The 17,901-nt window shown below is 36.7% G+C and overlaps 1 protein-coding gene across 1 annotated transcript; it reads right to left on the bottom strand.

The window, feature by feature from the left end:
• Positions 1 to 904: 904 nt before the first annotated feature.
• Positions 905 to 14,748, bottom strand: LOC104114441 (vacuolar protein-sorting-associated protein 37 homolog 1-like). Its single transcript, XM_009624897.4, has 7 exons — positions 14,599 to 14,748; positions 5,622 to 5,846; positions 4,515 to 4,602; positions 3,894 to 3,933; positions 3,767 to 3,813; positions 3,508 to 3,628; positions 905 to 1,590 (listed from the first exon to the last, which is right to left on the bottom strand). Exons 1-7 carry the CDS (start codon positions 14,613 to 14,615, stop codon positions 1,427 to 1,429), a joined length of 702 nt encoding a protein of 233 aa, XP_009623192.1. The 5' UTR covers positions 14,616 to 14,748; the 3' UTR covers positions 905 to 1,426.
• Between the last annotated feature and the right edge of the window lie 3,153 nt (positions 14,749 to 17,901).

Below are 17,901 nucleotides of genomic sequence, written 5' to 3'. Positions count from 1 at the left end.
GCAAGGTTTTTCTTTAGCTGCTTGTAAGCTGTCTGCATGAGTTGCTTGCAACCTGCCTGTTTAATAAGAAGCTGCTGCAAATCATTTCATTGAGCTGCTTGCAACCTGCCTGCATCAGCTGCTTGTAGATAAAGTTCAACAGAGTACTAAATGGATAATCTTCTTCAGGAAGATTATCTATAGCGGAGTAATAAATTAACATCCACAATATAATTATTTCCATAACACTTATCATAATTTATAATTTTGATAGTTGAGTAAATTTTTATTTTTGAAAATGTGAAAGTCATTTATAGTTCCATTATACACTATTTCATAACGTCGTTTCTTTCTTTGAAACATCCCAAAATAAAAGGAGTATCCCAAATTAATTTGACGAAGGATCGCGAGAATGCCATTTTCTTTCGAGAAGGTTTCCCATTAGCTCTTTTAAATACTTTTGTATGTTGCGGGCAAATGTTTGGTTTTATTGGGTTTGTCTTTGTTCTTTTTGAGTGGTGGTATATCAGCGATTAAGCTACGATTTTTATGCACATGCTGAAGTGAATATGTTTAATTCTTTTATCAACTAATTTCTTATCTGTTTTCTTCTTTTAGTTGATGTATTCCCTCCGGTCCATTCCCGAGCCGAGGGTTTATTGGAAACAACATCTCTATCCTTACAAGTTAAGGGTAAAGTCTGCATATACTACACACTACCCTCATTTTCTGTTTTTGGGTGCACATAAGTTTATTCTCATTTTGTGCAATTATTTTATGCTGATACTTTCTTCTTTTTTACTGCAAACAAGTTTTTCGACGTAGAGTTTCGAGACAGACTTTGATCATCTGTGATGCTAATCTTTATTTTCTGTTCAGCTCCTCCTTAAAAACTCTTTCACGTAAAATAGTTGAAGAGGAGAAATATTAAAGTATTCAGACTATGCAATTGATGCTTCACAAACAATTTGCGTTCTTGGAATCAACAGCCACAACAAATAGTTGCAATCAATAAACTACAGCAACAGACAGCGGATCATGTGCTCCCCTGAACCAATTACATTAATACTAATAAACAATAAAACCATTCAACAACACCCCCCCACCCCCACTCCCCACCCCGGGGCCCAAATATGAAAATATCACACTTCTCTTTGTTCCAGAATGAAGCAATAGTAAACACCAGCTACACAGGCATGTTAAAGCCGAGATCCGAGATAAGATGAGATTGATCATTTTCTGACATATATACCACAATTAATCTAATATTTGTCTTGTCTTATCAGAAAAATTGAATAGTCCTCTCTTATATCAAGCACACAGTGCAGGCCAAGCTGGCAGAAATCAATCACAATATTACATCTGAAGCAGTCTTTCGTATACACGTAGTTTTAGCAGCAAAGGCAGGCTCAGCTATAATATTCACACATATCATATTAAGCAACATTCAGCCAGTTACAGATGTCTTTGCAGCAAGGTGTGTGAGTGCACGTTTGTGGTAACTGTATCGCAGTTTTTTGTACTTCTGCACAAATGTTGTAAGATCAATTTCCCCATCAAGAAACTGTCTGTGTAGACTTTCAGATTCCTCGTCAGTCTTATTCATGGCATCTGTATCAAGAGTAACATCAGTTAGAAAATCCATCGCCAAGTCGCCTATTTTACACCCACCATTGAAAACCATAGTGCAACTTTCAAATTGGTCTCTCAAGAATGGTTGATTGCTATAAGCAATGTAAGTTCCTAAGCTCCTATCAGCCAGCTTTATTGCATATCAGATTATAAACTTCCAAGGTTAGAAAAAAGAAAATACTAGACACCTCAAATGGGAAAAATGTTTGTTGGTCTATACAGGTCACCATTGAATTTGTGAACCCCCAGCCCTTGTCCCCAAAACTAGCACAACCAAAATGAACATAAGCATCTGAAAAGAAATTAGGCGGACACAACTATGGTAAAAATTTAAATTGCAGAAAAAATTAGTCTCATTCCATAGAACTTATAACACTATGGCATGTTCCATTGCCAAATTAAGAACCAAAAAGTCCTATGAAAGCATTTTAAATATCATTATTATAGTAAAAGGAAGGTCGTATCAAACACCAAATCTATTCCAGGTGATGACAGCTAACGGATGAAAATAACTTGTTGACAATTCTTGATTCATGTCAACCTCGCTAATAGCTTCAATCACAACCAATAACGCAAAGACTTGGGTTCGTCAAGTCTTGTTGAAGAATGAATAATTGAGATTCAAGCACCAGCTCCTTAAGATCGCTTTTGTATGGAGAAAAGGGTTTTATTGGAATGTCGTAAATACTTGATTAAGAAGTAAACAACAACAACAACAACAACCCAGTGTAATCCCACTAGTGGGGTCTGGGGAGGGTAGTGTGTACGCAGACCTTACCCCTACCCTGGAGTAGAGAGGCTGTTTCCGATAGACCCTCGGCTCCCTCCCTCCAAGAACTCCCCACCTTGCTCTTGGGATGACTCGAACTCACAACCTCTTGGTTGGAAGTGGAGGGTGCTTACCACCGGAGCAACCCTGATTGAGAGAATTGAATAAATTACAAGCAGTTAAATAAGAATGTGTATACTAGTTAAGGTAGAACAAGGTAACACCATTCGAGAAAGTAATATAAAAGAGCTAGAGTGTAAACGCTATAGTATGGAGTCACCTAAACATCTAAGGCTACGGCTATGTCTATACCAAGGGTCTGGAGGACTGTGGGGGACAGTTTTGGTAGCAAGTTATAATGCATTGTGACATATAAAAGGCAAGTCTGTGTTATGGTAGATTTTAGACAAAGGCAAATAAATGACACTTAGTGAATGCGCTACTGACACTTGACTGTTCCCAGGAGCTTTAGCAGAAATCATTTAAGCAATTTGACAGAACAGTAAAGTGTAAACTACAGAACATTAGAAATTTAGAACTGTCATGCAGCAGCACCTGTTGGGTCAAGAAAGTTCCCAATGCATCAATCCTTACAATATATATATTCTTCTTTAATATTTCTTTTTGTTTTTCATAACCGCGGTCTCCGAGCCAGCTTGCGCACCCTCGACTAATTCCGAAGGGTACCTACTAGCTCCCACCAACACAAGCACAAGCACCGGGTAACTCTGTCCACCAAAATTTGAAAAAATAGAATGAAATCACCTAGTGTTTTTGCCTCCGCCGCTGAGATTTGAACCTGAGACCTCATGGTTCTGAACCCACTTCATTGGCCACCATGACACACACTTGGGTGCTACTATTTCTATATTTAAAAATGATCCTTTCTTAAAAATCCAAATATGATGCAGACTGAACTCCTAAGAGGCCCTTCACTTTGTTGAAATTGCAGCATTAAAACCATAGTTCCCCAAAATCAAAGATCTAAACTTGTTCTACTGATGTGTAAGTAACTACTTATAGTTTGCTCCACTTGTGTTCTCCGTACAAAAGGAAACTCCACCACCACCACCCCCAAACCCCCGGGGCCCCTCCCCACCAAAAAAATATGCATTTCCAGTTTTTACCTTGTAACAGATGGAGGAGTGATGCAGGAGAGTATAATTTCAAAAGCTCTTCTTTTCTCCTTTCCAGTTCATGCAGCTTTTCTTGAGCAGCAGCCAATTCAGTGGTGCGGATGATTCTGCACTGTAATCAGCAAAATAGGAAGGACACATAAAATCTTTCACAATCAATGCTTTGATGCTAAAAGGTCAAACTAGTCATTTAAAAAGTGTAAGTGAAAGTAACAGGGAGAAGTAATAAAAAGATTAAGTAATATCTCACCTGATTCCTAAGCTCCATTATCCGCGGTTCTTTCTCTAAATTCTCCCCTGCATAAAAAGTGAATTCAAAATCTATCTGGTTTAATGGATAGAAACATCTCAGCTACTAAGAAGTGACCCAAACTTACTAGCAAGCTGCAGAGTTTCATTCCGAAGCTCATCCCTGATCTGATTAGATAATTTATGGGAAAAAGGGTCAAATCCAATTGGAGAAATGAAGTAAAAAGAGATACTACCAGTTACAGCAAAATCTATATCAAGATGACTATTATTTGTAACAATTTTTGTCTCATATGTGTTAAGCGGGCAGGAGGACAAGAGGATCTGTGGCTCATCGTGGCAAGAAAAGGAAGAAAGAACAAGAAATGCTTATTGACCATCCCAGTTTGCAAGTATTTTAGGATATTAAATTGCATGAGTGAGAAATTAGAGAAAACAAATAAAGCACAGTAGACACAACTTCTACAGTAACTCTCAACCAGATTGTAAAATACTAGAACAACTCCAACGCATTGCGTCATCTTAAATTAAAAAATATACCATTTATGGAAAAACCCCATACAAAAGTAGAACAACTAAATTCATATCATTTCCTATACTTGTCCCATAGATAACTTGAATACCCGCTGTCTGAAACCATTTTTCATTCAACCAGGTACATCGGATATTTTGTGGAGCACGATAAGAACAGATCAGATCAATCATGCATAACACGAACAATCCTCAACAAAGAAAACTTAACCTCTTACCTTATTCTGAGTTTTGACAGGCTCAAGTGAAAGTAAGAAGTTCTGATAAGCATCGTCGCCAGATAGAAGCTTCCTTAGCTCATCAACACTGAAATTTTTAGCAAGACGGCAGATCAAGAATCAAACACTAAAAGTAGAAAGCAGAATGAAGGAAGACATCTAACACTTCACTTAATTGTTTAATCACTACAAACAAGATATCTCTTCTTATCAATCCCAACTCCCCAGCATGAAAACGAAGAACTTCAGTCATGAATATTTTCTAAGACAGGATTATCTGCTGGCAAAAGAAATTTTGCACAAGTCAAAGTAAAATCTTACCGTTTATCTTGTGTCATTGTTAAAATATGAGCATTTGGTAACTTAAAGGGTGCCATAAAACATTCAATCAATAATTCACAGAAACTAATGGCAAAAAAGAAACTATATATGCCTACCAAGATGCATAGCGAGATCCTTCTCAGTCTGAAGCAAACCTAAGGACAACTTCTACCAGAAAACATGTATGGCATTTGGACTAGAAAACTGTTCCATTTTGAATTAGCATACATACTTAGCAAGATGCATAGACGGGCGTTTCTCCCCTATCAGGCAAGCCTGAGAATCAACTCGTATGTTCCATCTTCTTGTTTTGTTTTCAAATCGTTTTCTTAAAACCAGAATATCTGGAAATCAACTCCAATTTTTTCTAGAAAACCCACCTTATTAGTATCGATTGTCCATAATGTAATAAAGCAGTTTTTAATAACGTCTAAAGGTTCTACAATCAAATAAAAGGAACCTGTACCATTACAGCAGATATAACCATATGCGCTCCAGTTCATCACAAACACTTGAATTTCATAAGACTCCGTAAGATAACAGGCCAAAATTCTTTTACAAAAGAATAATATTAAAAGTCTCTGTTCCAAGTGCACGATGGTAGAACTAGTGCTTCAAGATTTATCAGGAGTTTACCGAATTATTTATTGGGATTAGAGAGCTATATAATTATAATTTTGAGCTGGTTACATGACCGTTCTAGTTCCTAGTCATGAAAATTTCATGAGTATCAAAAGCTTCGTTACAGAGAACAGTGTGCATACTTCATTATACTGGATACCATACCTCTTATCCTTTAAAGCATTAATAATGCATGCAGCCTCTGCAGGGGAAACGTGTGATGCTGAGCTTGGCCTATCTGTTGGTCTTTGGGCACCAAAGCTTCCTGAAGAGCTTGGACTAGGAGTTGCGGGACGGGAAGACCCGGGAGAGCTGCTTGCAGATGGTGCATACCATGGATTATTATTACCCTCCTGTGGACGTTGCTGAGCTTGTTGCCCTTGAGAACCCCTGCAGGAAATTAACAAAAGGTACATATGTTAAATATAACAAGCTGATTTCATGCATCCTACTTACTGAGAGCATACCATGCCTATATGCAAGTCAATACAAGCTACTAAAATCTTATGGTAAAAAAGACATACAAAATGGAATTACACTCGTTAGTTGGTGCTACATGTGTAAAAGCTAAGGGGAAGAAGTTGATCATCTTCTACTGCATTGCCCTGTGTCCTGGGGTTTGTGGAGGGCAATCCTGAATCTTTTTGGTGTTCAATGGGTGATGCCAAACACTGTAAAGGAAATGCTATATAGCTGGGCCGGTTTCCACAGAAGAAGCAAGCAAAAGGCGTGGAAGTTCGCCCCGTTAGCTCTCATGTGGATAGTCTGGGGAGAGAGAAATAGGAGAGTTCTTTAGGGGATTGAGTCTCCTTTTTCACATCTTAAGAATAGTCTTTTATCTTTGATCGCTTTTTGGTGCACACATATAGCCCCTACTTGTGTAGAAGATTGGGCGTCTTTTGTAGAGAATCATGTTCTGATGTAAATTCTCTACTTCTTGGTATACTTCTTGTATGCGGGAGTTTTTTTTCCCTTTTGATTAATACAATTTACCTTATAAAAAAAAGACATACAAAACTACATGCAAAAACTTTTCTGTTTTCTGAATGCTTAAGTGACTCAGGATGGAACAGGAAAATGAATACAAGACACCACTAGCATTGTCTTACTAAATGCTCCGTTAGAAGGAGATAAAGGAGAAAATTGGAGTTCATCTGACTATACAATAGTCATCACTACCTTATGATCCTATTAACCATAGAAGTATAAGCTGCTATCTTAAAACGGAGGGACATCCAAGATTTAAACTTTATAGGTTCAGGATGCCACTGAACCCACTGAACATTGAAGTTACTACAGCAACAACAACAACAACAACAAACCAGTATATTACCACATGTGGGGTCCGTGGAGGGTAGTGTGTACGCAGACCTTACCTCTACCTAGTGAAGGTAGAGAGATTGTGTTATGATCTGAGCAATGAAGAGCTAATTGCACAGTTGCGGGAAGTAGTACTTTTAGCTTAAAGAGTAGTAAGGAATAAAAGTAGTTAAGTTTGTTGTTAAGTTCTGAGAATTACAGTTAGTATTACATTTCAGTCTATTAGTTATTTTATTTTTACACTTTAGCCCAATTCTTCTTCACGCGTGAGAAGGGAGTATTTGTATTCGTTCAGGGTCATTTGGCCATTTTTATCGAAGAAAGTCAGTTTCTAGTTAATTTCTTCTTTTCTTAGTTTAAGTAGCAGATGACACAGAGGTAGAGCAAGTTGATGAACCAGTAGAGATTCAACGAGTATTACAGGAGTTTGAGGAAGTGTTCCAAGAACCCAAAGACTTGCCTCCTCTCATGGAACAATTTGATCATCATATTCCCTTAAAAGAGGGAGCCAATCCAATCAACAGCAGGCCTTACAGGTACTCACATGTGCAGAAAAATATTATTGAAGAGATGGTGCGGGAGTTACAATCTCAGGGGTTGATACAGAATAGTTGCAGCCCATTTGCTTCTCCAGTGGTGTTGGTAAGCAAGAAGGATGGAAGTTGGAGGTTTTGTGTGGATTACAGGGCTCTCAATCAAATTACCATCAAGGATAAATACCCCATTCCCATCATTGAGGAGCTATTGGATGAACTAGGGGATCACAGATTTACTCCGAGATAGACCTGAGATCAGGGTACCGTCAGATTAGGATGGCACCCAATGACATTCACAAAACTGCATTCCGGACTCATTCAGGCCACTATGAGTACTTGGTTATGCCTTTTGGCTTAACTAATGCACCTTCAAGTTTTCAAGGACTTATGAACCATGTCTTCAGAGAACACTTAAGAAAGTTTATCTTGGTATTCTTTGACGATATACTCATATTCAGTATAAGTATGGTGGAACACATTGGACATTTGAGAATCACTTTCCAGTTGCTGATACAGCATCACCTTTATGCCAGGAGATCTAAGTGCCAGTTTGTTATATCCAGTGTAGAGTACTTGGGCCACTTCATTTCTGCTAAGGGAGTTTCAACTGATCCAAAAAAGATACAAGTTGTACAATAATGACCCTTGCCTAAAACCATCAAGCAACTGAGGGGTTTTTTAGGCTTAGCAGTCTATTACAGAAGGTTCATCAGGAGTTATGGTCAAATTAGCAAACCTCTAACTGATTTGTTGAAGAAGGATTGCTTCAAATGGACTGAACATGCATCTACTGCCTTTCAAGCATTGAAAAATGCCTTGACCTATGCTCCAGTGTTAGCACTCTCTGATTTCAATCTTTCCTTCACAGTAGAGACAGATGCATGTGATATGGGAATTGGGGTTGTGATCATGCAAAAAGGACAACTTATTGCTTACCTGAGCAAAGGATTGTCTCCTCAACACCAAACTATGTCTGTTTATGATAAAGAACCGCTGGCTTTGGTAATGGCTGTGACTAGGTGGGGGCAGTATTTGGTGGGCAGGCATTTTGTGGTCAAGACTGATCAAAATGCCTTAAAGTTTCTTTTAGAACAGAAACTGCACACAGGAGCACAACTTAAATGGGTAACCAAGTTGATGCAATTCGATTTTGATATTGAATACAAGAAGGAGAAGGAAAACAAGGTTGTTGATGCCTTGCCTAGGATTCCAGCAGTGGAACTAGCTGCTCTTACATTGTCTACGGTTAGAACTGATCTTTTCTAAGCCATACAAGATAGTTGGAAGTTTTGACCCTGAGTTGGTGGAAATACTTCAACAGTTGCAGGACTTAAATGGAGAAATCAAAGGCTACTCATTTGTCAATCAACAACTGAGGAAAAATGGCAAGTTGGTGATTGGGGCTGACACTTCTTTAAGAAGGGAAATTCTTCACTTATGGCATGATTCTGTGAGAGGAGGTCATTCTGGAATTGACCACACCTTCAAGCAGTGTTGTAAATAGCGAGCGCTACGTCGCTAATAGCGTGTAGCGAAGCGGCGCGAGGCAGTAGCACTATTTTGGTCTGTTGCGGTGCGATTCTGAAAAAGCGTACGCCTCTGCCTCTGTAGCGAGAGGCGCTGCGAGGCGAGAGGCGTAGCGTAGCGACGCTATTTGGAGAAAAAGACGCTATTTGGAGAAAAAGAAGAAAAAGGCAGCGACAGTGTAAAATACAAATATTAGGGCATGGGTTTTAACTTCTTCTCCTTCAGCGAATACAACTAAGCAACTTCAAAAATTAGGGCTTGGGATTCATCTTCTCCATAATCAAACATCAGCACAGTAAACCAGGTATGTTACTTTCTTCTTCGACTTCGACTTCGACAGTCGACACTTGGATTCGACCATTGCTGTCATCTTCTTTTTTCTTTTTCTTTTTCTTCTTCTTTCTTCTTTCTTCAGTTCAGCGATCTCCTTCTTCTCTTTTCTTCTTCTTCTTCTTCTTCTTCTCTTCTTCTTCTTCTTCTTCGACTTCGAGAGTCGACACTTCGATTTTTCTGTTTCTTTTTCTTCTTCTTTCTTCTTTCTTCAGTTCAGCGATCAACTCCTCCTCCTTTCTTTCTTCCTTCTTCTTCTTCTTCTTCTTCTTGTCTTATTTTTGGTGCTCTGTTTTTCGAGCAGAGGCAGAGCAGAGCAGGGGCTCTTTCTTTCTTTCTTCCCTTCCTCTTTCTTCTTCTCTTATTTTTTTTTTGGGTTTGTTTTTCGACAGCAGAGGCAGTACCGCAGTAGCAGTAGTCTCTTTTTAGGCTCTGTTTTTTTTTTTTTGCTATGTTTTTTCAATTATAAACTTATAGTCTTATAGAGTAGAATTAATTGCATACTGACGTGATAATTGTTTTTCTATAAAACAGCATTGAAATGGCGTCATCCGATAGTAATAAACGAAATGATATAGCTTGGAATTATGCTATAAAAGGCTCATCAAGATCCGCAATTAAATGTGTATTTTGTGAAAAAACATATCATGATGGAATAACTCGTCACAAGCAACATTTGATAGGTGGATTTAAAAATGTAGTACAATGTCCTCTTTGTCCGCCCGAGGTTAGGGAGGAAGTAAAAGCATTTGTTGATAAGAAAAATGTGACAAAAACTCAAATGAATTATGAAGCATCGGTGAATCTAATTGATGAAGATGATGAAATGGATGAAGATGATCAAATGGGACCTCCCCCCCCAAAAAACTCAAAAGATATCTTCTAATAGTTCTAGTGGGTCATCCACGGCACGTACTGTGACAAAAGGTCCTCTCAATCTTTATTTCTCGGCAAAACAACAAGAAAAGGGAAAAGATGATTCTAGTTCAGGTTTAGAAGCCAAGAAGATTTTGAGGGATCGCGCCGTAAGTGCCTTTGCAGCATGGATGTACGATGCAGGGCTTCCTTTCAACTGTGTTAACTACAAAACTTTTGATAAATTCATTGAGGCCGTAGGACAATATGGCCCAGGAATGAAGCCTCCTAGCTATCATGAAGTTAGAGTAACTCATCTTAAAAAAGAGGTGAAGAAGATAGACAAAATTATTGAGGAGCATAAAGTGGAATGGAACAAGTTTGGATGTTCCATTATGATGGATAAATGGACAGCGCGGAATGGGAAAATGATCATAAATGTGTTGGTGAACTCTCCAAAAGGGAGTGTTTTTCTTGAATCTTACGATGCTAGCAACTCTTCTACGGATGGAAGCAAAATGTACAGCTTGTTTAGAAAGACTATTGATAAAATTGGAAAGGAAAATGTTGTACAAGTTGTTACCGATAATGCTAGTGAGAATGTTAGTGCGGGTAAGATGATGGAAGCTATGTATCCACACATTTATTGGACTCCATGTGCTGCCCATTGTATCAACTTGATGTTTGGTAACATATTCAAGGAAAACCCATATGCTTCAGGTAACTTTAATATAATTATCTTTAAAGCTTTAACTTTATTTATAGTTTTATACTTATGTCCTATTAAGTATTAACTATAAAATTGTTATTGTTAATTTTATAGTTTTCACTAAGGCCGTCAAGATATATTCTTACATCAGTCAGAGGCCGTTATTGTTGAATTTGATGAGGAAATTCACAAATGAAAGAAATTTGGTGAGACCGGCCAAGACTAGATTTGCAACGGCTTTCTTAACTTTGCATAGTTTTTACTTGCAAAAGAAAAACTTGAGAAAGCTAGTTCTTTCAAATGAATGGAAAGATAATAGATATGCAAAGGAAGCTGCGGGGAAAGAAGTTGCCAAAGTTCTTATTTCTCCATCATTCTGCAATGATGTTTTTCGGGCTCTTAAAGTTGGTGGTCCTTTGATTAGGGTGCTTCGTATGGTGGATGCGGAGAGAAAACCACCAATGGGCTATCTTTATGAAGCTATGGATAGAGCCAAAGAGACTATTGAAGCGTCATTTGAGGGAGATGTTAGGAAATATGAGAAAGTTTTTGAGATTATTGATAGCAGGTGGTCGAATCAACTCCATCGACCTTTGCATGCAGCAGGCCATCTTCTGAACCCAGGATTATTTTACAAGAACACTAGAGATGACACTTTGGATTCAGAGGTTTGGGTTGGATACCATCAATGTCTTGAGAAGTTGGTCCCTGATTCAGCGATGGTAGATCAAATAGGGGAGGAGTTTGGTAGGTACTCACAAGCAGATGGCCTTTTTGGTTTACAGGCGGCCATTAGAGCCAGAGATATAAGGTCGCCAGGTAACTAACTTTAATATGGATATCCTTATAGCTTTAATTTAATTTATTTGATTTATACTTATTAACTTTTAAAATATTTTTCTATAGTTGAATGGTGGATGCAATTTGGACATCAAACTCCAAACTTGCAAAAGTTTGCCATCAAAATACTAAGCCTAACTTGTAGTGCATCCGGATGCGAGAGAAATTGAAGCGTATTTGAGCATGTAAGAAACAGACTTATTATATTAAAATATTCTATATTGTATTATTATTAGTATCTATTAATTAATCTAAACAATTTATGCGCAGATTCACTCCAAGAAAAGGAATAGGCTTGAGTTATCGCGTCTCAATGATCTAGTGTATATTAAATACAATAGAACATTGAGGCGACGTTATTAAGCTCGCGATACCATTGATCCAATTTTGTTGGATAACATTGACGAGGCAAATGAATGGTTAACTGGAACCCCACAAAATCATGAAGAAGAACAAGTATATGTAGGAGATGATCTTGATTGGGGTACTGTTTCTATGGCGGCTGGAGTTGAGGAGAATATCTATGGTCTTAGAGGGAGTTCTTCAAGTTCAAATTACAAGGTAAAAGGAGTAGCAAGTTCAAGCCGGTCCCTAAATGATGAAGACTCCGAGGATGAAGAAGATGATAGCCAATATAATGCTAACATTCATGAAGTTCTAGAATTTGAAAATCTTGAAGAAGAATAGATGTTGCGTGTTTTACACTTTAGACTTTAGTTTATGAATCTACTATGACTATCTGTTGAGTTTAACTTTTGAATTGATATATTTATTAATATATATAATATTTTATGTTTTTGTATAAATTATCGCTTCACATCAAAATGGCGAGCGCTTCGCTGCACGCCTCTCGCCTCAGTGAAGCGGACCTTCGTCGCTATTTGTCGCCGCACGCTATCCAAAACACTGCCTTCAAGAGAATTGCTTCTCTTTTTTATTGGAGAGGGATGAAAAAAGATGTGGAGGACTATGTGAAGAAGTGTGTTGTATGTCAAAATAGTAAGTATGATAACTCAGCTTATCCGGGATTGCTGCAGCCACTAAAAATTCCAGCCTTAGCTTGGAGCAGCATTAGTATGGATTTTATTGAGGGATTGCCTAAATCTAAAGGGAAGGAGGTGATCTGGGTGGTCGTGGACAGATTAACTAAGTATGCACACTTTATAGCACTTACACACCCCTATTCTGCAATGGATATAGCTAAACTATTCATGGAGCACATCTTTAAGCTCCATGGTATGCCTGAGGATATTGTTAGCGATAGAGATCCAGTCTTTACGAGTAAGTTGTGGCAGGAACTATTTGCTATTCAAGGAGTCACCTTGAATACATCTACGGCTTATCACCCTCAGTCTGATGGACAAACTGAAGTTGTCCACACGTGTTTGGAGACTTATCTTCGATGCTATTGTTCTGACTCTCCTAAAGATTGGGCACAATACCTGGCATTTGCAGAATGGTGGTATAATACTACCTTCCACACCTCCATTCAAACTACTCCATATGAAGCTCTATATGGTCAGCCTCCACCCTTGTACCTTCCATACATTCAAGGAGAATCTGAAGTTTTAGAAGTTGACAGAAGTTTAACTTCAAGGGAGTTGAAGTTACAGTTGCTGAAATTCCACCTTCATAGGTCACAACAGAGAATGATGGATCAAGCTAACAAGCATAGAGTGGATCTACAATTTCAGGTAGGGGATTGGGTCTATCTCAAGATACAACCTTATCGACAGCTCACACTTTCTAGTAAACACTTCTCCAAATTGTCTTTCAAATACTATGGGCCTTACCAAATTGTTCAGAAGGTGGGCAGGGTGGCATACACACTGTCTTTGCCATCCCAGTTACTGTTACATCCAACTTTTCATGTCTCCCTTCTTAAACCCTGCTATGAAGTGCCTTCATCTATCACACACCCACCAGTCTTAGATTTTTCCAGTCTATACTGCCCATACCATGCTAAAGTTTTGGATAGGAGAATGATTCAAAGGGGAACAAGGCTGTAGCTCAATAGTTGCACAGAAGAGTTAATTGCACAGTTGCGGAAAGTAGTACTTTTAGCTTAAAGAGTAGTAACGAATAAAAGTAGTTAAGTTTGTTGTTAAGTCCTGAGAATTACAGTTAGTATTACATTTCAGTCTATTAGTTATTTTATTTTTACATTTTAGCCCAATTCTTCTTCACGCGTGAGAAGGGGGTATTTGTATTCGTTCGGGGTCATTTGGCCATTTTTATCGAAGAAAGTCAGTTTCTAGTTAATTTCTTCTTTTCTTAGTTTAATTTCTCTGTTTGCTATCTGAATTTCACAATCCACATCAGTATATTACTACATGTGGGGTCCGTTGAAGGTAGTGTGTACGGAGACCTTAACTCTACCTAGTGAAGGTAGAGAGGTTGTTTCCAATAAATCCTCGGTTCAGAATGAACATTTAAGTTACTGGGTTCAAAATCTAATATTTGTCTTTATTTAGTAAATTTAACACATATATGGATTTGAGCCAAAACTACTGGGTTAGATTGAACCCGTAAGTAATAATGTACATCTGCCCCTGACCATAAAAGTCTGACATTATGAACCTCTATCCTATCCCTAACAACAACATCCTCGTCGCTTCAACTCAAACTAGTTGAAGTTGACTCTATGAATCATCTGTATCTATTCCGCTCAAGTTGGGCACAAACTTATTCAAATACTCTATGATCCATATTTTAAAACAAATTAAGGATTCTCTAAAACTAATGTTCTCTAAATCCTAAACTGATCCCTAAACTAACACACAAATCACGCCCTTCCCGGATTTAGTGCAAGTATAAGAAATAAACGAATTATCAACGAATTAAGAAATATATCATCCGCCATACAAAATTTAGAGTATAGTAAGGTAAAAGAGAAATTTTCAAGAGATGAATTCCAGAAAGTAAGTAAAATGAACCCTATTGAACAATGAAAAACGATAATTAAAATTTTACAAGGGAATAACAAAAACGAAATATAAATTGGTGATTAACAGAGAAATATTACCAGAACTGTTTGAACATGATTGGGATAATCAGCAGAAACTGGAAACTTAGCAGAGGAGATAGTATTTGCTTTCTTCAAAGAAACAGCGCATTAATTTTCAGAGATTTTCCTAATATTACTATTGTGAAATTGTATATACTCCACATATTAAATAGCGTGGGCCGAGGGCCCAAGTCGCTGAATATTTAGAACTGGCCCGTCTAGATTAAGAAATTTTATAATTTTTTAAACGAATTGATACGAATTTTTGAATCTGTAATGTGTTACCAGTGATTGATAAATGTAAATTTAAATTTAGGGTGTTTTGGCATGATGAGCAAGCGTATTACATAGTTAGATATTTTTATTTTAAAAAATAATTTTTATTTTTTATATGATTATGTATGGTGTCAATTCTTTTTTTACCATCTGCAACCTTCAAAACTGAGTATAATGAATCTGTCCCTATATTTTTCCTTACCATTTTTTTTAGAATCTGGAACTTTTGTTAGAACATACTAAGGTGCTTTCACACTGTTACACAAAATACTAATACCCTCAAGGGCATTACAGTTGCCAAGTTTGGCCAACATCTTACAAGCATCGTCTACTACATACTTAACAAAGGTAGCATTGTTTTTGTCTGCCACCATCCTTGTCATAACAAAAGGAGGTGGTATTTCTAAATAAATAGGTTTATTGATGTTGGTCTCGTAGGCTACTTCCCTAGCTAACAAGTGAGCTACTTCATTTTCTTCTCTGAAGTTATGCATGACCTTCAGCTTCCCTGTTCTGGATATTAGCCACCTTGTGTGAGTGCCAAGATTTAGCATGGAGTGTTCTCCTTACCATTTTGCTTGTGAGTCTTCAAAATTATTTGTTAAATTATTTATTTTTTCATAAATTTGTAGCTAGGTCGCTCTTGTTGTATGTTATCGGTAAGTATATTTGTTATGGTGTTGTCGTGCCATCCGATATAACATATTTCCTATGTAAGAGACAAATAATACATTTTGTAATTAATTCATGATTAAATATGTATATTGAATTATTGTAAGGACCAAAATGAGAAGTGACCAATAACTGAGGAAAAGGTGCAATTTTGATATAAATGTTAATGTACCCAACTCCTTAATTAACGAGCTTTGGATATATCATTTTTGTTATGAAACAATAAAAGGAGAAGAAGAATATTGCAGAGAAAAGTAGAAAGAGATGATTCTTATTGATTTGGGATTAATTACAATGGAATAGAATCTCTCTATTTATAGGGAAAAAGTGACTTAGCCACCAAGTAACAAACTCTAAAATATAAACATTCACCATAAATAAAATACTATTTATAACACTCCCCTTTGAATGTCTATTCACCAGACAATGTGCTTCGTTTAAACCTTAACTAAAATAAAACTCAGTGGGAAAAAATTCTAGAGAAAAAAAAAGAGTACACATGTTTAGAAATACGCTGTTTGGTTGCCTTGTTAAAAACCTTGTAAAGAAAACCCAATGAGACAAAACATTATAAGGAAAAAAGATTACAACACGTATTAACTCCCCCTGATGAGAACATCAATTCAGATATTTGAGTCTTTGTATCCCAATCTTGTGCACCATCTTCAAAAATTGTTAGTATAGATTTGATAAACAAATCAGCCATATTAACCTGAACGAATTTGTTTCATCTTGAAATCATCATTCTTGATAGAGATGTATTGTCTTCATATGATCTTGTTAGAATCATCATTTCAATATCTTCACATAGGGGTAAAGACTCTTACTATCGTATTATCATGCTTATAGTTATAGCAAGATATATATGTGCACAAATTGCACTTAGGATGTAGTACTTCATGACCAAGAATTCTATATGCTTTAAGCAATTTAAATCCTTCAGGGATTGTCATATAAGTTAAGTCATATAAGCCATATGAATAGACTTTAGATGCATATCAAGTTTTTATGTTATGCTAGACATATAAGATAGATAAAAGTAATTGCACACACCATTGACTTTATACTTTCAAGTGTTTGAACTGCATGTCCAAAACTACATATCTTTCATATGAAATCAATTCTATTCGAATTGTGTGTCTTTCATTTGGCCAATATTTTTGTGTCTGTATTTGACAAACTTAAGATCCTCATCTATACTTAGTGTTATCATAGATGTCGTCGATGAATATTTTATATCGGTTCCAACCTCCTTTTTTTTAATAAAGATATAACATAGAGATCTCTTCATTCATATTTTCAGGTACCTGAACCTCTCGTGAGATTTTATGAAGTGTTATGTCATGTGATCTTCTAGATCACTTGCCTCCTTGTTATGATCATTTTGATCATTTGCTCATCTTCATTATCAAGAATATTATTTAAAACTGATTTGTCTATACGTTTTAAGTGTACCATAAACTTTGTCCTTTTAGGACTTATTCTTATTGAAGCATTTCTAGTGAGAATATAGTTACTTTCTTTGGGTCAGCAAAATGTGTCTGGCATGCTTTGCAATATATTGCAGATGAATTATCTTTTTATGAACTTCAAGTTCATATTATGTTATTCGAGGATCTAGATATACAAATAATAATTCATTCCACGTAACTTTTTCTCAATTGTTTATCCTCTCTCCCCCTTATGTTAGAAAAACTAACTTGCTTCCTCAACTTTGGGAACCCATCTTTGTGCGTTATGGTGTTAATCAAACGCATATCAATAATAATAAAATGAAATTATTTGGTTCCTGACCCTGAACCACTTATGATGGGATAATGTAATATACTTTCGTATATAGTCTATATCAAACTGATATAGATAACTTTGTTCTCATAAGCAACAATTTAGCTATTAACTGGAGGTATTCAATAAATTATTTTGCTAAATCAAATATGATGTAAACTAACTTATCAAGATGAACTGTGTTAAATAGAAAATCTGAAAATTATGCTCTAAATTAAATTATTAAGCAAGTTACCTCGCAAACACCATATTGCGGGTTAGTAATAATCGCACATGTAACCATCTCATAGATGCATCTTATGTGGTATACATGACAAGTAAACGAGCCCATATTCACCTTTGATATTTGTAGCATTTATGGGATTCAATCTCAATTTTAGTTGGTCTATTAATTAATGAGAATGAGCAACATAAGAGAATTCATAAAGAACTTTCTAGTTCTTTAATATTTACCCATGTGAATTCTCTTTTATTTTTGCACATCATACTTAAATTGATATGGCTAAACTAGTTAAGCCAACCAGATAAATTATCAATATTGATAAATATTAGGTTTACACCATGACGTGTGCAATTACCAATAAACTC

The sequence above is a fragment of the Nicotiana tomentosiformis genome, chromosome 2 (assembly GCF_000390325.3).
Source record: "Nicotiana tomentosiformis chromosome 2, ASM39032v3, whole genome shotgun sequence".
NCBI classification, from domain to species: domain Eukaryota; kingdom Viridiplantae; phylum Streptophyta; class Magnoliopsida; order Solanales; family Solanaceae; genus Nicotiana; species Nicotiana tomentosiformis.
This window is presented reverse-complemented; position numbering and strand designations above follow the sequence as displayed.